Source organism: Bos javanicus, chromosome 26 (genome assembly GCF_032452875.1).
Source record: "Bos javanicus breed banteng chromosome 26, ARS-OSU_banteng_1.0, whole genome shotgun sequence".
Taxonomy (NCBI): domain Eukaryota; kingdom Metazoa; phylum Chordata; class Mammalia; order Artiodactyla; family Bovidae; genus Bos; species Bos javanicus.
In genome coordinates, this window is record NC_083893.1 from 51,208,792 (window position 1) to 51,231,718 (window position 22,927).

General features: G+C 52.6%; 1 protein-coding gene across 1 annotated transcript in view; it reads left to right on the forward strand.

Moving 5' to 3' along the window:
* LOC133239591 (scavenger receptor cysteine-rich domain-containing protein SCART1-like) overlaps positions 1 to 907 on the forward strand; it is a 65,532-nt gene extending 64,625 nt beyond the window's left edge. The window contains exons 15-16 of the mRNA XM_061403926.1: positions 37 to 174; positions 612 to 907. Coding sequence (XP_061259910.1) covers positions 37 to 174; positions 612 to 892 — 419 coding nt within the window. The 3' untranslated portion in view covers positions 893 to 907. The remainder of the gene's footprint in view (positions 1 to 36; positions 175 to 611) is intronic.
* Positions 908 to 22,927: the final 22,020 nt, after the last annotated feature.

Here is a 22,927-nt window from a genome sequence, read left to right on the forward strand (position 1 = left end):
CACACAGGGGAGACCCTCCTTTCGCTGTCTTCCCAGGCAGTCCTCTGGTCCCGGCGCCTGCCCTCGAGGCTGGGACTCTGCCCATGGCCCTCGGCCTGGCGCTCGGCACCCTGCTGCTCGTCACCTCACTGGTCCTGGGGGCACGGTGGTTCCGGGGCAGAGACGCCTGCAGGGGTAGGTGGGCATGGTGGGTGGGGTTGGCCCTGGTCCCTGGGGGTGGGGAGGCGGGGGGTGCTTTGAGACCCTAGCCCGTCACAGGTTCTGCCTGTCCCTGCCCCTCCGCCACAGCCTGTGGCAACTTCCTGCGAAGTAAGTCCATGAGGTGTTGGCGACTGGAGACGCTGGGCCCTGCCCCACTTCTGCGAGGGGCCAGACGGGGGAATCCACAGTCCCAGGGCTGTCTGGGTGGGACAGAGGGCTCCAGGGGTATCTGCAGCCCTCTGTCCTCCATGCAGCTGGGAACGGCTCCCACAGGCTGTGCCTGGGGAAGCGTGTGGCTGCTGGTGGGGAGCTGCGGCGGAAGAGCCCAGGGTCCACCCCGCAGGGGCCCCGTGGGCGGGCTTAACTGCTCGGAGTGTCTCAGCTAAAGGGCTCTGGTGTGACCCCTGCAGGTTCAGGAATGTCGGGGAGTCTGCCCTCAGAAGGTGTGTATGAGGACATTGGAGCGGCTCCCGCGGGGGAGAAAGACGAGGCTGCTGGAGCGGCCGCGGCCGCGGTGCTGGAGGAGGAGTATGACGACGTGGCGGAGCCCGAGCCCGAGGAGGGCGACGCGGAGGAGGGGGCCCTCCTGAGCCCCACGGGTGCGCAGCTCTGCGTCGTGGCGTCCACGGCGCTCTTGCTGCTCTACTGGTGCTACGCCCAGGGCTCCGGCCCGCCCAGCCCCTACATCTAAAGGCCCCGAGAATTCCTCCGCGTGTGTGTGTGACTCACTCCCGCACAGGCTTGGTGCCGGGACACTTGGTTTCCCCCTCCAAGTTGTCCCTTAGACTAGAATCTTCTCAGGGACAGACTCGGGGTTTAGGGAGGGGCCTGGGCTTCTCTTCGGGTTTCCTTTCGAGCGGCAGCCGCTGTAGGGGCTGAGCAGCTTTGGGAGGATGCGCGCCAGCAGCAGCCCGGCCCCTGCCCTGCCCTTGTCTTGTCCTTTGGCCTCACGGTGAGCAGGAAGCCAGGGCCCAGGCGTCCTGGGTCTATGAGGAATTGCTGAGGGCCCCCAACTGGTGTCTTTCTCTTTCAATGCAGGCGGGGCACTTCATAGCCAGGGCCTCCTCACACCTCAGGCTGGGAAGGAAGACCCCAGCAGCCTCTGCCCCAGGACGTGCTGACCACGAGCTGGCTCCAGGGCACATCAGCGAGACCAGGGCAGGGGAGAGGCCAGTGTGCCTGGGGCTTTCATCCTCCTTGTTTCTTAAAGAGTTTTATTAAATGTCTCATCCATAATTCATCTCAGACACTCCTCAGATGCCCACCACGGCCTGGGGTCTGTTTCTGGCCCCCTCTCTGCCTCGCCCTGGTCTGGGGTGGGCTCCGAGGTCTTGCCCTCACGGTTCTCCTGAGGTGTGTGTGTGTGTGGGGGGGGGGGGGGGTGGGGTCCCTGATGAACCAGCTGCGGGCCACCCCTCCTTTCCTCTGCGGATGTTGCTTGACCTGGCTCAGGTGTGCCAGGGTCCCTAGCGTTCATGCATGTCCAGCCCTGATGCCCCCACCAAGCCCCTGTGACCACAGCTCCCTGACCACACCCTCTTTGGGAAACTAGTTGCCCTGTGTCTTCTTCCCTGTGCTGGTCTGGTATCAGATGCAAATGACCAGGCCCCTCCCCTACGTGTAGACCTTTCTGGATCCCCACCTCCCACCTCAGCACCCTGGGAAGGACCAGGCTTCCTTCTCCTGTGATCCCTCCCCTGCAGGGCCTGTCCAGCACTGGCACTGATTACCGCCTACCCTCCATGTTTAACTCCAGGGTCTGGCCAGCCTGCGGTGGCCACCACTGCGCTGGGTTCTTGGAGTGTCTCTGTCTGCTGCCTCCCACCTCCCAGCCCTTCCCCTGTGCCCCACCCTTGGGCTGTAAGAGAGACGCTGCTATGATCTCAGGGACCACGGTGCTGGAGTATGTGAACATGAAGGTCTCTCTTGGATGGGAGCCCTGATGAGGAAGATGCTCAGGCTAATGTACAGAGGAACTGGGCAGAGCCTCGGGTGCAGTGAGGAGGGCAAGTCACCAGGTCCCAGGGCAGCTCCTCGCAGAGCTTTGGGGACACACAGGGGTTTCCTGGGTGTCTGAGCCCACCTTGCACCCTGTGCGTGTTCAAGGCCTGCCTGCTGGCCGGGAGAGTTGGCCAGCCTGGCTTAATGGTGTGCACTGGACATCTGGGGGTCCTGGGAGTGGGAGAAGATGTGCAGCGGGAGAAGGTCCCTGGGTTGGAGGAAAGTGAGCTGGCAGGAAGTGGGGTGAGGCCTGAACAGAGTCAGGGTGCCAGCCCAGCAGTCAGAGGGTGGGCACTTCAGGAAGGGTGCACCTGCCCCTCTCCGCATGCCTCTCCCTTCTGCCCCCGGCATTCTGGTTACCCGCCCAGCAGAGCGGAGTGTGAGCTCTTCCCCACGGGCTCCCAGCCCTCTCAGTCCACCTGGGGGTACTGATTAGGCAGGCACCTTGTGAGTAGAGCCCACTGGGGACCCCACTGAGGCTGCTGCAGGTCCATGCGCCCCTGAGGTCTGAGCTGGGGTGCAGCTCAGTGCGTAGCGCAGGCTGCGGTTTGGGAGGCGCTGGGGCTGCTGCACAGAGGGGCCTGCTGACAAGCCCCTGATTTCTATAGAAACCCCTCGTCTTCTCCATACTCATCTGACAACCCAGGCTGCTCTTTGTAAAACTGGTTCTCTGGCAAATCTTTTGGAAAGTAACCTTTATTGATCTTATTCTGCTTAGAACATAATGCACGTTCAAAAACTCATGTAAGCAAGAGAGAAAATGAAAAACGTGTTCTGTCACTCAGAAAATAATGCCTCAGCATCCTGGCTTATATCCACTGAGAACTTTTCAAAGATGCAAGGACCCGAGCATGATCGCCAGCAGCGCGTGGTGCCCGTTCTGTGCTTCTGTGTTTCCCACGACAACGTGCCGCTAACGCGCTGCCTGGCCCGCGCCGCATGCTCAGTGGCTGCTGACGTCCTTTCGTTTACTCCTCTGCTGTCACACCTTTGGCTGCTTCCCAAGGACACCGCCTTCTGAGAGTCATGTTTTTAAGGGTTTAGATCAGACTCCTGTCTGTTCACGACACGCTGGAGCGTGGACTCATTCTGCAGCATACCTCTGTGTGTAGGCAGAAAGGCGTGCCTCCCACCGAGCTTGGCCCCTGGCTCCAGCCTGGCCTCCATGGGGCCTCAGCTCTGCGGGGAGCCCAGCCTGGGTCTCACCACAGTCGTCTCCACTTCACGTGTCTGACTGGTGGATGCGATGGGGAGACAGGGTGGGGCTCACAGGCTGACTCCTCGGGCAGGCTCCCATCGAGCGGGAGGCTGTCTCCTGCACCCGAGGGCCGCACGCTGGCCTGTGCTTGGGCGGCTGCAGGGGCTGAGGGGCCAAGCTGGTGCTGTTCCCTCCCCGGCTGTGACCCTCCCTCCCGGGGAGGGTGCCCTGTGGGCCCTGGGCTGGGAGGATGTCCCGTGAGGGCCCACCGGGGGTGCTGGCTCGGCCGAGCAGGGCCACCTGAGGGGAAGTGATTGCAGTGTCAAAGGCGGGGCCCCAGCTCCAGAGATCCCACCGAACCTGGTCCTTGGATGTTCATTTGTGTTAACAACATTTGTTAATGTTGTTGATGCCATCAAAATACAGCACGAGAAAACTTGGGAAAGTTGAAATTAAGTGCACAAATTGGAAAGGAAGAGGAAATTAGATTTTTAAGTTTTTTTTTTAAATTTAATTTTATTTTTAAACTTTACAATATTGTATTGGTTTTGCCATATATCAACATGAATCCGCCACAGGTATACACGTATTCCCCATCCTGAACCCTCCTCCCTCCTCACTCCCTGTACCATCCCTCTGGATCGTCCCAGTGCACCAGCCCCAAGCATCCAGTATCGTGCATCGAACCTGGACTGGCGACTCATTTCATATATGATATTATACAGGTTTCAATGCCATTCTCCCAAATCATCCCACCCTCTGCCTCTCCCACAGAGTCCAAAAGACTGTTCTATACATCAGTGTCTCTTTTGCTGTCTCATATACAGGGTTATTGTTACCATCTTTCTAAATTTCATATATATGTGTTACTATACTGTATTGGTGTTTTTCTATCTGACTATTTCACTCTGTATAATAGGCTCCAGTTTCATCCACCTCATTAGAACTGATTCAAGTGTATTCTTTTTAATGGCTGAGAAATATTCCATTGTGTATATGTACCATTGCTTTCTTATCCATTCATCTGCTGATGGACATCTAGGTTGCTTCCATGTCCTGGCTATTATAAACAGTGCTGCGATGAACATTGGGGTACACGTGTCTCTTTCCCTTCTGGTTTCCTCAGTGTGTATGCCCAGCAGTGGGATTGCTGGGTCATAAGGCAGTTCTGGTTCCAGTTTTTAAAGGAATCTCCACACTGTTCTCCATTAGTGGCTGTACTAGTTTGCATTCCCACCAACAGTGTAAGAGGGTTCCCTTTTCTCCACACCCTCTCCAGCATTTATTACTTGTAGACTTTTGGATCGCAGCCATTCTGACTGGCATGAAATGGTACCTCATAGTGGTTTTGATTTGCATTTCTCTGATAATGAGTGATGTTGAGCATCTTTTCATGTGTTTGTTAGCCATCTGTATGTCTTCTTTGGAGAAATGTCTATTTAGTTCTTTGGCCCATTTTTTGATTGGGTCATTTATTTTTCTGGAATTGAGCTGTAGAAGTTGCTTGTATATTCTTGAGATTAGTTGTTTGTCAGCTGCTTCATTTGCTATTATTTTCTCCCATTCTGAAGGCTGTCTTTTCACCTTGCTTATAGTCTCCTTTGTTGTGCAGAAGCTTTTAAGTTTAATTAGGTCCCATTTGTTTATTTTTGCTTTTATTTCCAGTATTCTGGGAGGTGGGTCATAGAGGATCCTGTTGGGATGTATGTCAGAGAGTGTTTTGCCTATGTTCTCCTCTAGGAGTTTTACCTCAACATAATAAAAGCTATATATGACAAACCCACAGCAAACATTATCCTCAATGGTGAAAAATTGAAAGCATTTCCTCTAAAGTCAGGAACAAGACAAGGGTGCCCGCTTTCACCATTACTATTCAACATAGTTTTGGAAGTTTTGGCCACAGCAATCAGAGCAGAAAAAGAAATAAAAGGAATCCAAATTGGAAAAAAAGAAGTAAAACTCTCACTGTTTGCAGATGACATGATCCTCTACATAGAAAACCCTAAAGACTCCACCAGAAAATTACTAGAACTAATCAATGAATATAGTAAAGTTGCAGGATATAAAATCAACACACAGAAATCTCTTGCATTCACATACACTAATAATGAGAAAATAGAGAGAGAAATTAAGGAAACAATTCCATTCACCATTGCAAAGAAAAGAATAAAATACTTAGGAATATATCTACCTAAAGAAACTAAAGACCTATATATAGAAAACTATAAAACACTGGTGAAAGAAATCAAAGAGGACACTAATAGATGGAGAAATATACCATGTTCATGGATTGGAAGAATCAATATAGTGAAAATGAGTATACTACCCAAAGCAATTTATAGATTCAATGCAATCCCTATCAAGCTATCAACGGTATTCTTCACAGAGCTAGAACAAATAATTTCACAATTTGTATGGAAATACAAAAAAACTGGAATAGCCAAAGCAATCTTGAGAAAGAAGAATGGAACTGGAGGAATCAACCTGCCTGACTTCAGACTCTACTACAAAGCCACAGTTATCAAGACGGTATGGTACTGGGACAAAGACAGAAATATAGATCAATGGAATAAAATAGAAAGCCCAGAGATAAATCCACGCACATATGGACACCTTATCTTTGACAAAGGAGGCAAGAATATACAATAGATTAAAGACAATCTCTTTAACAAGTGGTGCTGGGAAAACTGGTCAACCACTTGTAAAAGAATGAAACTAGAACACTTTTTAACACCATACACAAAGATTTTTAAGTTTTGAAAATCCTGGACAAGAAGCACCTTCCCGCCATCCACGAAGTTATGTGCGTTCTTGTCTGGAAGGCCTAGCCATCGAGTCCCTGTCTCTGCTGCAGGGCGGGCCCTCGACCGCTGGGCGGGGGCGGGAGGCAGGGGTGTCTGCAGGCGGCCACGCCCCCACCTCCGCTGCGGCCCGGGAGAGGCCTCGCTCCCTGCTCCAGAGCAGCTGGTGCGTGGGCCTTGCTTGGGGCTGCGCACTGGGGCTGTGGGGCTTCTGGGGCTGCCCGTGTGGATGCGTGAGTACCGCGCAGCCCAGGTGGGACGCGCCACTCTCCCCGCCACGCCCCACTCCCGCCTGAGGGAGCCCCCAGGGTGGAAGCCCAGGAGCCCTGGGCTGTGACCCTCCACCCTCCCCCTGTTACGATGACCCTACACAGGGCACCTTCTTGAGCCGTGTGCCCTCTCCAAAGGCCGGGCGGCACTTCCCCAGCTGCTTTTCACGCCCCAGCCCTTTCAGGGTTCAGGGGACTGTCACCTTCACGACCATCTGCAGCACGGCGCTCCACCCCCACCCCCAGGCTAACCCCACCGCCTGCCCTGTGGCTGAGCGATGCTCGCCTCTGGCCCTCTCCACTCTGGCGGGGAGCCCATCGAAGCTCTGGAAGCCAGAGGGCATGGGGTGCGTTCCTGCCACGCTGCTGGGCACCTGGCTGGGGGAGCTCGATGCACCTGCTGTCTGCCTCCCTCTCCGGGGTCCTGGGAGGGAGGGAATGGCCTTTCTGCCCCAGTGCCGTGATCCCTGCGTGTGGAGTGGGGCCCTCATGGCCACGGGGCTCAGGTGAGGAAGGCAGGCTCCTGTGCTGCTGTGCAGGTGGGACACTGGCCACCCAGGGACTGAGTGGTGGGCATCCCTGTGCTGGGACCTTTGAGAGCCGTGGACGGGAAGACCTGTCTTGAAGGGTGGCTTGCACGCAATGGAGGCGGGTGTCTTGTGCAGGAGGCTGGGGAGCCGCTCTGCGCTCCAGGCATCCAGACCCTACCTCTTTGGGGTCCCTGAGGGCCGAGTGCCTAAGGTCATGAACTGTAAGGAAACAGTCCAGCATCTTCAGCTACAGGTTCAATCTGAACTTCCTGGACCTGGGCAAGCTGCCTACAGACTCCCAAGTGCTGTGTTCAGGTAGGGAGTTCAGTCGCTCAGTCGTGTCCGACTCTTTGCGACCTCATGGACTGCAGCACGCCAGGCCTCCCTGTCCGTCGCCAACTCCCGGAGTTCACTCAAACTCATGTCCATTGAGTTGGTGATACCATCCAACCATCTCATCCTCTGTCATCCCCTTCTCTTCCCACCTTCCATTTTCCCCAGCATCAGGGTCTTTTCCAATGAGTCAGTTCTTTGCATCAGGTGGCCAGACTATTGGAGTTTCAGCTTCAGCATCAGTCCTTCCAATGAATATTCAGGACTGATTTCCTTTAGGATGGACTGGTTGGATCTCCTTGCAGTCCAAGGGACTCTCAAGAGTCTTCTCCAACATCACAGTTCAAAAGCATCAATTCTTTGGTGTTCAGCTTTCTTTATAGTTCAACTCTTATATCTATACATGACTGTTGGAAAAACCATAGCTTTGACTAGACGGATAACCTTAGTGTATCCTTCTCCATCAGAGGGCAGACAGAATGAAAATGACAATCACAGGTAGGGAGACACAGCCCAAAGATCTCTGAGACAGAGGCACCCACTCTAGCCATGCTCAGTGCATTAAGGGGCCGTCCACTGCCTGGAGGAGGGGCAGGGGCCCTCCAGCTTGGCCAGCTTGCCTCCATGCCCTGGGAGGGAGAGCGACTGGGAGCCTCCCTAGGACTCTGCTTCTCTCCTTGGTGGCCCTGAAGTCACCTGGAGAGATGACCCTCTGCTACACCACCTACCCCCACAGGGTTCTGACTGCACCAGCCAAGGTGAGGACAGGCACCAGGATTTAACTGACTGGAATATTAAAGTGCCAGTCACACAAGCAGCCCCAGCTTTGGGGGTGAGGGCCCAGGCCCTGGGTGCAGGGCTGCAGTGGCTGTGTTCCACCCACGGCCCTTGTGGGGCCTGAGGGGCAGGACGTGAGCACTGCTCTCAGAGTCCAAGTGGTGTCCAGCCCCCAGGGGGCCCCTGGGGGCTGTTTCTCCTGCATCCTTCCTGCCCATGGGACTTGCCCAGAGGCCTGCCTACCCCTCAGGTAGGGGTCTGCTTCAACCTAGGGTCTGCCCCCAGGACACATGGAAGCCCGGCTGGGGGGTGGCGAACCCTCCTGCACTGGGCACCTGGAGGAGAGATATGGCCTGACCTGGGCCACCATCTGCGATGCTGACCTGGATCAAGGGCCGTGACCCACGTGGTGTGCCAGGAGCTGCCGTGTGGTGTGGTTGTGTCCACTACTGGGAGCGCCCACTTCGGCCAGGGCTCGGGGCTCGTGTGGACCAAGGCCTTCCTCTGTGCGGGCAACGAGTGCCTGCTGTTCCACTGCCCTTGGGGGCCGGGGCGCCAGTGTGGGGACGGCCAGTATGCGGGGCTCAGGTGCTCAGGAGAAAGTAAGTTCTTATGGGGTTGTAATGGTGATGGTTTAGTTGCTAAGTTGTGTCTGACTTTTTTATGACCCCATGGACTATAGCCCGCCAGGCTCCTCTGTCCATGGGATTCTCCAGGCAAGAATGCTGGAGTGCGTTGCCACTTCCTTTTCCAGGGAAACTTCCCCACCCAGGGATCAAACCCGCATCTCTTGCGTCTCCTGCTTTGGTGGGCAGATTCTTTACCACTAATGCCACTTGGGAAGTGTCTTCTGGAAAAATGTCTGCTTAGGTCTTCTGCCCATTTTTAAAAGAAATAATTTTGTTTATTTATTTTGGCTGTGCTGGTTCTTCATTGCTTCGAGGGTTTTTTATCTAGTTGCAGCGCGTGGGGGCTCCTCTCTAGCTGTGGTGCTTGGGCTTCTCGCTGTGCTTGCTCCTCTTGTTTCAGAGCCCGGGCTCTGGTAGCTGCAGTGTGTGGGCTCCGAAGCTGTGTTTCTCAGGCTCCAGAGCATGGGCTCAGTAGTTGAGGTTCATGGGCTTAGTTGCTCTGTGGCATGTGGGATCTTCCTGGACCAGGGACTGAAGCCTGCATTAGCAGGTGGATTCTTTACTACTGAGCCACAAGGGAAGCCCTTCTGCCCATTTTTTTTTTAATGGTTTTTGTTTTGATGCCGTTAAGTGTCATGTTCAGTTCAGTCGCTCAGTCGTGTCTGACTTTTTGCGACCCCATGGACTGCAGCACACCAGATCTCCCTGTCCATCACCAACTCCCAGAGCTTGCTCAAACTCATGTCCATCGAGTTGATGATGCCAACGCATCCATCTCATCCTCTGTCATTCCCTTCTCCTCCTGCCTTCAGTCTTTCCCAGCATCAGGGTCTTTTCCAATGAGTTGGTTGTTCACATCAGGTGGCCAAAGTGCTGGAGCTTCAGCTTCAGCATCAGTCCTTCCAATGAATATTTAGGACTGATCTCCTTTAGGATTGACTGTTTTGATCTCCTTGCTGTCCAACGGACTCTCAAGAGTCTTCTTCAACACCACAATTCAAAAGCATCAGTTCTTCAGTGCTCATGAGCTGTTTGTAAACTTTAGAGACTAATCCCTTATCGGTCACATCATCTGCAAGTATTTTCTCTCAATGCGTGGGTTGTCTTTTCTTTTGTTTGTTGTTTCCTTTAATGTGTTAATGATTTTTATTGCTTTGTCCTCCCTTTTATTTATTACCACACTGATTTCTATTATTTCCTTCCTCTGTTTACTCTGAGTTTAATTTCTTCTTCTTCTTCTAGGTTCTTACAGGAAAAACTGAAGTCATTAATCTGCCACTTCACAAAGGGGACCCAATGCTTGACCCCTTGGGGCCTGTGGAACCCACAGGAGGAGGCTGCACCCACGCAGAGGGCAGGCCAACCCTCTCTTCTGTCTGGGACTGTGTTGGTACTGACTGACCAGTGTGGGAGCAGAAGCGGTGTTGTGAGACTCTGAGTCGGGTCACAGCGAGCCTCGAAGCTTCTAGTGGGCCTCAGAATGGCCCCTGTGGGGACCCAGATGCCACACGGTGAGTCACTCAAGGTGCAGGAAGACACCACTCAGACGTGCTCACGCTGCCAGCTGGCCCCAGCTGACAGCCAGGTGGGCGAGTGGCTGTGGACTGCAGCCCAGCCAAGCCCTCATCTGACCGCAACCACGTGAGAAACCCCAGGCAGGAACCACCTAGTTAGCCCACCCCTGAACTCAGTGGCTTCTCAGCAGTTAGAGAGTGGAAACACACTCCCACCTGCGTGAGTGACTGGGCTGGAGGCAAGAGTGCAGGGACGTGCAGAGGTGGCTCCTCCCTGCCCTGTCCACCAGCAGCACCCACCCCCCGGGACAGAGGTTTCATCAGAGGCTGCAGCTGACCTGGACCGTGGACGGTTTGGCCACAGGATCCATAATGTGAGTGTCTACCCTCCGGGAGCCTCAGGGCCGGCATCCAAGACTCTTGTCTGCAGCTGTGAGTGGTACCCAGCACATCAGAGATTGTGGCCCTGAGATGCTCAGGGCTGGGTCAACGCCTCCTGTTGATGGAGACTGATTCCTGACAGAGCCCTGGGTTGACGCATCTCTGTGGAGGCCGCTCAGGGGTCAGGCTGGACTAAATCAGCCTTATCTGTTGCCAACTTTCTGTTTACTGTTACCGTGCAGAAGAAAGTGGCCAGAGGTGGGCCTGGGGCCGTGTGAATGCGAAGGGCCGCAGTCTGTGAGTCTCCTGCCGCCACGATGTCACAGCTCCTTCTCCTCAGGCCCTGAGCCTCTGGGTCCTATTCTCAGCGGATGACTTTGCTTCCCTGTCACTGAAAAACCACAGTGAGTAAGATGAAGGCTCTGCGCCCCAGCTTCTGCATGCTCTGCGCTTCCAGCAGGACAGCCCCTGGCTGCAGCGCGCCTGGCCCCCTGCTGGTGAAGGCCAGGCTCCAGCGGCCTCGAGCCCCTCCCACAGCCTCCGTGCTCCCTGTTGTCGGGGCCTCACCAGCAGCCGCCCTCCCTGCCTCACTCCCCTGAGCCCAACACTCCATTTCTCCGGCCCCTGGGCAGTGGCCCTGCTGGTCCCCCTCGGGCGCCTGCCGAACCAACAGGGTCGGCTCTGGCCTGGTGCCCTTCAGGTCACCGTCACCATAACCGCCTCCTGCTGCGCCCTGTCGCACCCTGTGACCACCAGCAGCATTTGACTAGTTAATCCCACGCTGTGCATGGAAACATTCCACCTTTCTCTCTTCACTCCTCCTGGGCTGTTTTGCTCTTTCCTCCTTTCCCCCCCAAGTCTTTTGAAGTAGAACTTTTCCAGATCTCGTCGTTGAGAGAGACGAGACCTTCTTTCTCTTTTCTCTCTGTCCTCATTCATGGCACCCAGGCTCCCAGAGTCAGCCCTGCAGCCCAGCCTTCCCCTGGACTCTCTGCTCACGGTCAGATGCCTGCAGGCTGTCTCCATGTGGATGTGTAACAGACACCTCATCCCCAAATTCTGTGACCTGCAGATTCAATGCAATCCTTATAAAAGTTCTAACCCTAACCCTAACAAAAATTCCAACTGACTTTGTGCAGAAATTGACCAGCTGACCCTAAAATTCATAGGGAAAAGCAGGGATCCAGAATAGCCAAAAGAATCTTGAAAAAGAAAAAAAAAAATATGGAAGAATCACACTTGATTCCAAAACTTAATTCAAAATGACAGTAACCAAGACAGTGTTACCCTGGTGTCAGGATACATGTAGAGTTGGACTGAGAGCCCAGAAATAAACCCTCACACCTCCGGCTGACTGATTTCTGACAAAGGTGCCGAGACCAATGAGGAGAAGACAGTCGCTTCAACAGACGATGCTGGGACAATTGGACTGCGTGCATGCTAAGTCACTTCAGCCAAGTCCGGCTTGTGACTCCATGGCCTGTAGCCCTCCAGGCTCCTCTGTCCATCGGATTCTCCAGGCAAGAACACTGGAGTGGGTCACCATGGCCTCCTCCAGGGGATCTTTCTGATCCAGGGATCAAACCCAGGTCTCTTATGTCTCCTGCACTGGCAGGCGTGTTCTTTACTGCTAGTGCCACCTGGGAAGCCCTGTACATACTGGACATACTCATACAAAGAATAAAGTTGGACCCCTAGCTCACCAGAAACAAAACTTAAAATTATCTTGGAATTTTTTGAAAAATACAAGTGCCCAGGTATTGCTTTTTCTTTTTTGTCAGAGCTCCAGATGTGTTTCTAATGAGCAGCCATGTTTAAAAACACCTGGACTATATGAGGATTTTTACTTTTATCCAGTTTGTTTCACTTTTTCTATTTCATAACCAGTGCTCCCACTTCATTTAGTTTAGTTGTCTAATTTCTTATCTCTTCTTTTTTTTCTACGTTCTTTCTCAAGCCTTTATTAAACATAGTAGAAAAGCTTTTGTATACATATATATAAATAATATGTATAATATATATATTTTAGAAAACTTATGAATTTTTGCCTAACCAAAACATTTATGACATTTTGATTCCACTTGTTTGACTTAGTATAAATAGAATGTTAGATTTCTAACTTTAAAAAATAGATATGCAATGAACAACAAGCCTACTGAATAGCACAGGAAACTGTAGTCAATATCTTATAATAATCTCCAGTGAAAAATAATTTCAAAAATAATACATGTGTATATGTATAACTGGATCACACACACAAAAAAGAATTCTACTTTGCCAGTTTTTCTAAATGTCCTGTGGACATCTAATAACAACATATGAGATACCAAATTTTAAATAGATTTCTGTAGGATATGATTAACATAAATTAATTAGATATAAATCTATTATATTTGAATTGTTAGTGACATTGAAAGGTTGTTGCAGAACCTTGAAAGATGCTGGGATTCTTGGCCTCCAGAGGAGAAGAATTCAATCTGGGGCCAGTGATGAGGCTTGATCGCTCAGAGCTTTTGTGTGATAAAGTTTTATTAAAGTTTAAAGTATAAAAGAGATAGAGACAGCTTCTTACATAGACATCAGAAGCGGGCAGAAATAGTGCCCCCTGCTAGTCTTTAGCCAGATGTTTCATAGCTATTAGCAGGCTGCTAATTAGAGAAAGGAAATGTCTCAAAACTCAGAGACTGGCACCAGGCCCCTCACCCACAACATGCATTTTGAGATAACATTGGCACAAGGTGAGTTGTCCTGGGCCATAAAATGATTGACATGAATCTTGAAGAAAGGCAGGTTTCCAAGCAAATACGGTCTCATAAATTTCAGTTCAGTTCAGTCGCTCAGTCATGTCTGATTCTTTGCGACCCCATGGACTGCAGCACACCAAGCCTCCCTGTCCATCACCACCTCCTGGGGTTTACTAAAACTCATGTCTGTTGAGTCAGTGATGCCATCCAACCACCTCATCCTCTGTCATTTCCTTCTCCTCCTGCCTTCAATCTTTCTCAGTTTCAGGGTTGTTTCCTATGAGTCATTTCTTTGCATCTGGTGGCCTGCCGGGAGCCAGCATATTGCATATTGAGTGCATATTGCATGTTGAGTGCAGCACTTTTCAGGATCTGGAATAGCTCAACTGGAATTCTATCACTGCCGGTAGCCAGCGTGAGGAGCTCCGCCCATGACAAAGGTCATGAGGAAGGAGGCTCGGCACACGAAAAGGCGGGATCGAGCCTCAGGAGTCCCCCTGGAAGTTCTCGAGCATTTACACCCAAAACCAGAGTCTGCCTACTTTCTGCTTTGTGCTTTCACCTACACCTCTGACTTTACGGGGGGCTGTCCCCCACTACCTCTCTCTGAAAAAGAGTTAGCTTACAGCTCCAGTTAATAATTCCTGGGTGTGACAGTGTTTCAACCTACAAACTCCTTTGGAAATCCTCTAGCCTGCCTGAATAGGTTTTTCCGGCCACATGTGATTGTTCAGAGCCTCCCAACTGTGAGAGGCAGGAGATGTTCTAAACTGTCTAAACACAGATTCTTTTGAGTAGTTAAAAAGATTGATTAGAAATTGTATTGGTGAAGGGATTTTCACTTGTTGGGCCAATGTTTGCTGCTAAGTTTCCATATCCCTTACCTGCTGTGTCCCTGGCAGTGTATTGATTAATATAATTGGTGTAAGTAGTAGCTTTAATGTTTGTAACCTGGGACCCTTGAGTTAATTCTTTTTCTTGTTATAGCCCACCACACCTTTGCTCTGTAGGAATGCAACTTTATCTAATGCTTTTGGAGGGTGGCTCCTGACCAATCACCTTTAGAGAAAAATAAGTTTTCTGAAGAAAGGGTCTTAAAATGTTAACAGGCCTCCGGGCCAGAAGATGATGTAAATCACCTAAGCTTTTGCATATGGTAAGTTTGCAGGAAGAAAGCCTGGCTTGCTGCCTGACTCTACCCCTTCCCCCATTATCCTCTATGCATAACTTAAGGTATAAAAACTACTTTGGAAAATAAAGTGCGGGCCTTGTTCACTGAAATTTGGTCTCACCATGTTGTTCTTTCTCTTACCTTCTGGCTGAATTATTCAGCCTCTTTTCTCCACTGAATTTCCTCACTGAGCTATCCTTATTTCAGCCTCTTTTCTCCACTGAATTTCCTCACTGAGCTATCCTTATTTCAGCCTCTTTTCTCCACTGAATTTCCTCACTGAGCTATCCTTATTCTATTACTGTTTATATCCTTAATTAACGTTTAATTAAGCAGTTGTTTCCTGATCTTCGCCTACGCTGTCTCTCCTTCAAATACCCTGGATCAGCCGGGGCTGGTCCCCAGCAGTGGCCAAAGTACTGGAGTTTCAGCTTCAGTGTCAGTCCTTCCAATGAATATTCAGGACTGATCTCTTTTAGGATGGACTGGTTGGATCTCCTTGCAACCCAAGGGACTCTCAAGAGTCTTCTTCAACACCACAGTTCAAAAGCATCAATTCTTCCGCACTCAGCTTTCTTTATAGTCCAACTCTCATATCCATACATGACTACTGGAAAAACCATAGCCTTGACTAGATGGACCTTTGTTGGCAAAGTAATGTCTCTGCTTTTGAATATGCTATCTAGTTTAGTCATAACTTTTTTTCCCAAGAAATAAGCATCTTTTAATTTCACGGCTGCAATCACTATCTGCAGTGATTTTGGAGCCCCCCAAAATAAAGTCAGCCACTGTTTTCACTGTTTCTCCATCTATTGGCCATGAAGTGATGGGACCAGATGCCATGATCTTAGTTTTCTGAATGTTGAGCTTTAAGCCAACCTTTTCAGTCTCCTGTTTCACTTTCATCAAGAGGCTCTTTAGTTCTTCACTTTCATCCATAAGGGTGGTGTCATCTGCATATCTGAGGTTATTGATATTTCTCCCGGCAATCTGGATTCCAGCCTGTGGTTCATCCAGCCCAGAGTTTCTCATGATGTACTCTGCATGTAAGTTAAATAAGCAGGGTGACAATATACAGCCTTGACGTACTCCTTTTCCTATTTGGAACCAGTCTATTGTTCCATGTCCAGTTCTAACTGTTGCTTCCTGACCTGCATACAGATTTCTCAAGAGGCAGTTCAGGTGGTCTGGTATTCCCATCTCTTGCAGAATTTTCCACAGTTCGTGGTGATCTACACAGTCAAAGGTTTTGGCATAGTCAATAAAGCAGAAATAGATGATTTTCTGGAACTCTCTTGCTTTTTTGAAGATCCAACAGATGTTGGCAATTTGGTCTCTGGTTCAATCAGTCTCATTAACATAGCTTAAGAGAACATTTGCGTGAGTAAAAAACATACTGGTTTGTGAAGTCTGTTCTGGGTCTTAGAAACGACCTGAAGACAGAATACATGGCTCATTGACGTGGCTGAAGACAAACATTTCCATAAGAAAATCGGTTACTTCAAGGTTTGAGAAAAGTTAAGTTCAGGTGGACCCAGGTGTCGTTATGGCAACACAGAATTTTAAGAGAAACCTCTTTTTAAATTTGTATAGAGACGAGGAAAAAAATCTAACATTAGTTTGTTTCCTCCTGCCACTTAAGAGAGAGATAAAAAATACCTGACACTCTGTCTCCTCCATTTGGAGACCCCTGGCCTTCCTGCCGGTTACCCTCTCAACATCATTCAAGATGCTCCTATTCTTATTTTTCCTGTGCTTGATAAAACATTCTCAGAGAAATGTTAATATGTTTCACTATGATTATGTACTTTTATTTTCCCTTGTATTTCTTCTTATTTTTGCTTTATGTATCTTTGTTTCTTTGTTGTTAAGGTGTGTAATGGTTTATGATGTCTATCTTCTTTGTGAATTGTACCTTTTATCATTAAAAATATTCATCTTTGTTTCATTTAAAATAAAGAAATAAATTTAAGAAAAAAGAAAAAACACATCAAAGACTTAAATTTAAAAGTTAAATCATAAAACTCTTAGGGAAAACATAGGGATAAATCTTCATGACCTTGACTTAGTGGTTTCTTAGAAATGACACCCAAAGGATAAACAACCAAGAAAAAAGGTGTATTGAGTTTCATCAAAATTAAAAGCTTTTATGCATCAAAGGACAATATCAAGAAAGTGAAAAGGTAACCTTTGGAATAGAAGAAAATATCTGAAAATTATATATCTAATAAGAGTCAAATGTCCAGAAAATGTAAAGAACTCTTACAACGTATCAATGAAAAGATAACCCCGTTCCAAGTTAGGTGGAAGATCTGAATAGACATTTCGCCAAAGAAGATGTGCTGATGGGCAACAAGAGCATGAAAATATGCTCAGTGTCATCAGCCAGAGAGGAAATGCAACGCCACAGGGAGACTCCACCGCACACGCACTGCGGGGGCACTAACAAGTGTCAGTGAGGAGACGGAGAAGTCAGAGCCCTCACACTCGGGAGGCAGACATGATGAAGGAGGAAACAGACAGAACAGGCTCCGTCTTGAAAGCAGGACTCCATCTTGGGCCGGACTGTGGACTTTGAGCTCCATGCCCAGTATGCATGGAAACGACATACCACCTGGAAAACCAGGCCCCCGGAAGGAAGAGCCCCAGGGCTCCTACCTAGACTCTCTGTTGCCTAAAAGAATACCCTAATTATCTGTGTAACTGAATAGAATCATAAATTCTATTATGCTTATTGGGTATGACCACAGGCCTATTGATAATTGTCCACTGTTAACTACCTAGGCTTAAGGCGTATGAATCACGGGTTAACTTTGATTGTATCTTTCTTTTCCTTTGTTCAGACTTGTTTCAGGGAATTTGGGGAGGTGGGTTTGGACACGTACACTTCAGGTATATAAAGTTTTCACAAAAACTGGTTGGGGTCCTTGGCTAAGAGTGTTAGGGGAAGCACACTGACTGAAACTGCCCACCCTGGCCAGGCTCTCTAGTAACTAACCCTAACCCTAACCCTAACCATTTGCATGAGTTGTTTTATGACAGGAGGTCCTGGTAAGGAATACGGAACTAAGAAGCCACCACCAAGCAGAAGAGTTCGGGAAAGGTCAAAAGGAGACACCGCGGGTCCGTCCACTTCCCAGAATCCCTCTCGCCGGCATCCATCTTGGCTGAGCCATGCGTGCGCCGCCAGGAAGGACTCTGAGTCAGAATGATCGCTCAGCCAAGATGGATGCCGGCGAGAGGGATTCTGGGAAGTGGACGGACCCGCGGTGTCTCCTTTTGACCTTTCCTGAACTCTTCGGATGGAGAAGGAAATGGCAACCCACTCCAGTGTTCTTGCCTGGAGAATCCCAGGGACAGGGAAGCCTGGTGGGCTGCCGTCTGTGGGGTCGCACAGAGTCGGACACGACTGAAGCAACTTAGCAGCAGCAGAACTCTTTCGAGGAGACTCTGCCTTGGGCCCGCCTGTGTAATGAACCGCGCTCCACTATCTGCATTGTCCTTCTGAGTTTCTCAAAGTGCGGGGCTACAGCAATGTGAGCAGTGCAGCTGCTCTGGGAGGCAGTCCTCCAGCCTCAGAGGCCGCCTCAGGTCAGCCGTGACACAGCGGTTACATTCCTAGGTGCACACCCAGGAGAAGTGGAAATGTGCATTCATACAGTGACTTGTGCACAAACACCCCCAGCAGCATTATTCACAACACCCGGAAGACACCCGGAAGTGTCCATTAACTGACAGTTGGGAGGGGGGCCCACCCACCCAGGGGAATGCTGCTCAGCCGTAAAAGGAAGACAGGCCGGGCACAGACACAGTAGGGACGATCCCTGAACACACGAAGCTCAACGACAGACGGGAAAGCTACGTGCTGCCTGATTCCATTTGTGAGAAACAGGCAGACTCGGCGAATCCGGGGGCAGAGGCCAGGCGAGTGGCGGGGCTGAGAGCGAGGAGAGGGGCTGGGGAGTGACGGCCAGTGGGCACGCGGTTTCCTTCGGGGTGACAAAGTGTTCGGGAATTAAATGGTGCTGTGAATATACTAAAAGCCACTGCATTTTAGTTTCAGATGGCGAATTTTATGGTATGTTAATTATATCTTGGTAAATTTAATGTTGGGCTTCCCCAGTGGCTCACTGGTAAAGAATCCACCTTCAGTGCAGGAGACGCAGAAGATGGGGGTTCAATCCCTGGGTGCGAAGATCCCCTGGAGGAGGGCATGGCAACCCACTCCAGTATTCTTACCTGGAAAATCCTATGGACAGAGCCTGGCGGGCTACAATCCATGGGGTCGGAAAGAATCGGATACAACTGAAGTGACTGAACGAAGTGCAAACACAAATAATCTTATCTTTGAAAAATTCAACCTCGTATCAAAAGCAGCCTGTCTCTGGCTGTAGTTCACCTCTGCTCCTTCAGTCCCTGGGTCCACCTGCGATTCTTCCCCCGTCACATCTGGTGGATGTGGTCAGTTTCACTTGCAAAAGGGCCCTTCCTGCCATGACCCTGCCCAGCCCTGGCCAGGGCCCCTGCCTGCCCTCCTAGACCGTTTCCCTGCAGTCTCTCCCCTGCCAACCCGAGAGTGAGGGTCACACTGTTCATGTCCTCTCAGGCCCCCTGGGGCTCCTGTCCCCCGGGTGGAGGTCAGTCATCTCCGTGTGCCTTCTCCTGCCCCTGCCCTGCCCCAGCCCCAGGGCCCCCGGCTGCTGCAGGACCAGGCAAGGTTCTCCCACCCCAGGGCCTTTGACACCGGCTCCCTCTGCTCCAGAAGCTTTTCCCTATGACACTCTCCAGCTCCGTTCTTCAGGTCCTTATTACCGAGTCTTCCCTGACCACTCGACTTAGGGTGGCAGCCTCCCTGGGTCTCCTGAAGCCCCCTCCCACTGGTGCAGTGCCCACTCCTAGCGTCCCTGCCTGGACGCGTGCTGTCTCCCCTGTGCCCCCACTGTCAGCCTGCACCCGCCGCCGCACCACCTGGGCTGAGGAATGCCCACTTCAGGTAACTCGCTGGGCACGGAGCTGCCTTTCCAGGTTGTGGCTTGGTGTTGTCCTGGGCACAGGGACCTCGCCCACCTGCACCCTAATGGTGCCAGGCACCCAGAGCTGCACACTTCCCAGTGACCGGGGCAGCCCCTGAGGCCTGTGCAGCCGCACCTTCTGCCCAGAGGCATGCTTGTCCAGATGGAGGCACCGCCCGGGGCCGCCCTCCTTGCTCGTACAGGGTAACGGGGGTGTGTGGGGCTGTGCAGCCCAGTGGCTGCCTGTGTGTGCAGCATCACAGGTGCAGCCACTGATGAGTTCTGGGCCCTCATTGGCCCCTTCGCCCCAGCCTCTGCCTGTACTGCAGCAGCCCAGCCCCGGGGCGTTCACTTTGGCAGCTGGGCAGGCGGCTCCATGAGGCTCCTTCTCTGCCTCCTGGGCCTTGGGCCCCTTGTGCTCATCCTCCAGGCTGCTCCCCCAGGTGAGTGTCTTGCTCCTGCTCCAGGGGCAGCGCAGATGGGCTGACTTGGGAAGGGTGGGCCTTGCTCGGCCCTGGGTATGGCTGGAATGGGCTCCCATGCCCTGTGCCAGGGGTCCAGCCTCAGTTCTGACATTCGTGACTAATCATGATTCCTGAGATGTTTTACAGTGTAGAATGATTTAAAAATACAGTTTGTTGGTAAAAATACCACCGTGGGTGCTTTGTCTGGGATCTCCTCCAACACTGTCCATCTCACCACCTCCCGTTCCCCACTTTGCCCGTCGCCCCCACGCACACCCTGCCACCCCCACGAAGCTTCCAGCATCTGGTCCAAGGGGCTCAGGAGCTCCCCTCCTCCCTCTGTGCAGGGGCCTGGAGCCATGGAGGGTCTGCGAGGTGGGGAGGGGGTCGGGTTTAGCTTTGCTTCCCTCCGTTCCTAACCTTTCTCTCTTGGCCTCTCTGGTCTCCCAGGAGCCCTTCAGTCTTCCTTCTCTGAGTCTCAGACTGATAGCCAGTCTCCTCTCATGTCAAGGAAATCCCCTAAGGCCTCCACGGTGCCAAGCGGTGGCCCCAGCCGGCTTTGCTCTGACCCCACATCCTGACCTGGCTGACTGTCCCTGCCCTTCTCTGGGCTGGGACTGCGGGGGGGGATGCTCCTGTCCATAGAGGTGTCCTGCATAAGCTGTGTGTCCCAGCCCTATCTTCCGGCTGCGGCCTTGTTAGGAAACACACAGGTGCCCTGACACACCACCCGGGAGAGGCGGGCATTCCTCCAGCTGTCGCCACTGCCGGGCCTTCCTCTCACCGGAGCCAGGGTGGGGCTGGCCCTCACTCTGGTCTTGCTGCAGGTGGGTTCTGGCCACACGGCTGCCCTGGTCAGGCAGTGAACCCCTCGGGAGGGATTTTATCCTCTGAGTCAGGACAGGGACAGAGGGGATTCTGAATCCTCTCAAGCGTGCAGGCGATTGTGCATACATGTGTGTGAGTGTGCGAGTGTGCACCTGCCATCTCTGGAGAGCTGGGTGAAGGAGCATGAGCAGGTTTTTGGTGGCCTTGATGGGCAGGCAGGGAGGATGGGCCCTCTGCCCTGGGGGCAGTGTAGACGGTGCTGTGCCCTGCTCTGGCCCCTTGCTGCTGGTCCCTCCCACACCTGGGGTCTCTGGATGCTCACCTACCTGCTCCCTCTCCCTGACCCTCACCTGGGCCTGAGCACCATCCCACAAGCCAACCCAGCCTGCCCTCATGAGGTCCCCGTGCTTCCCCAGCCACCTCGAGCCATGTCCTGCCTTTTTCCAGGAGGATCAGGAACCATGAGTCCCTCCCCTCTCCTGCTAGGAAAGCCCTGGGAGGGTGGTCACGGTGGCCTGGTCCTCGCCTGCCCCGTGGTGGGCTCTCAGAGCCCCCTTGTCCTCTGGGGGTGGAGGTGGCAGCCTTGAGGTTTGGAAAGAAGGGCCTGGATGCTGCTTCAGAGGCCCAAGGCCCCAGGGATCCACACCGAGTTGGGGCAGATGCCCTGGGGCTCCTTCTGCAGCACCTTCATGATGAAGATGCAGGCATTGGGGGTGGGGAGGAGGACCCCAGCATGGCCAGCCCGGAGGCCCCGAAACGGTCAGTGCTGCTGGGGGTGTTAGGAGCTCACTCAGAACAGGTTTGTACTTTTCCCATGAAAGGACCGTGGGCCTCTGGGGGCCTGTTTCTGGGCTCCTGGAAAGACCCTTCTGGTCGGGGGCAGAGTCTGCATGGCGCTCTTTGACCGGAGTCTGCATCTCCCACAGGAGCAGCCCCTGAGGAGCAGCTGACCATCTTCCTTCACGTCACCCGCTGCAACGGGATCCTGCTGCTCCGCCACCAGGGCCAGCTGGGTACCGCATGCACAGACACCTGGGGCTTCCCGGAGGCCGCGGTGGTCTGCAGGGAGCTGGACTGTGGGGCCCCCTTGGGTGCCCCCAAGGAGGTCCCGGGCCCTGAGATCATGGCTCAGCCCTGGCTGCACGGCCTGACCTGCCAGGGCAACGAGTCCTCCATCCAGGAGTGCGCTCTGGGTGCCTGGGGCCCTCGGCCCTGTCCGCACGACTGGGTGCCAGCTGTGATGTGCATGGGTAAGGGCTGCCCCTACCCCCCATTTCCTCTGATGCCCACACTGGGGCCTGTGCTGGACCTGGGAATAAGAGGTGACCCTGCAGTCCTGCTCCCACTGGGCAGGGAAGGGGCCCCACCAGCCATGGGTGCGCAGCTATCACAGAAGCACAGGAAGGGCCTGTGGCCTGGGGACCGGGCTCAGAAGCGTCCCAGTGCTCTGAGCAGTGTCCATATGGGCAAGTCGCATCTATGTGGCCCTCAGGCTGATGACTCGAGAGTGGCGATGAGATTCCCGCTCCACAGGTCGGGGAGTCAGGGAGATGCTAGTCCAGCCTGGCTGGTGGAGGGGCGCTCAGTTTCAGCAGGGAACCGAGCCTGACACTCTCAGCAGGCAAGCGATTCTCGCCAAACTCCCGACCCCTCGGGGAGTGGGAAGGCTGGGTCTTGGTTGAGTGGTGGTTACACGCGGACGCATTTGCCTACACTCCTCAAGCTGTAAGCTCGGAACGTGTGTGTGGAGGAAGACCCGCACGGGGGGGGGGGTGGGCTGCAAGGAATCGTATGCAGACCTGGCAGCACTTCCAAGGAGGCTCAGTCAGGGCTGTGGGGTCAGGGATGGGGCTGGGAGTGCAGACTTTCAGAAAAGAGGAATAATCAACAGGAAGTGGGGGTGGGTGCTGGACGAGGGGGGCTGGGGGGCACGGGAGTGAGGGGCAGGGGTCAGAGCATGGGTGGTGGGGTTCTCTGTGCCCAAGGCTGAGGTGGGACTGGGATCCTGGACAAGGTGGGGGTCGGGAGTGGCAAGTGGAGTTTATTGGGTGGGGGAGGTGAGCGTCCTGTCCTC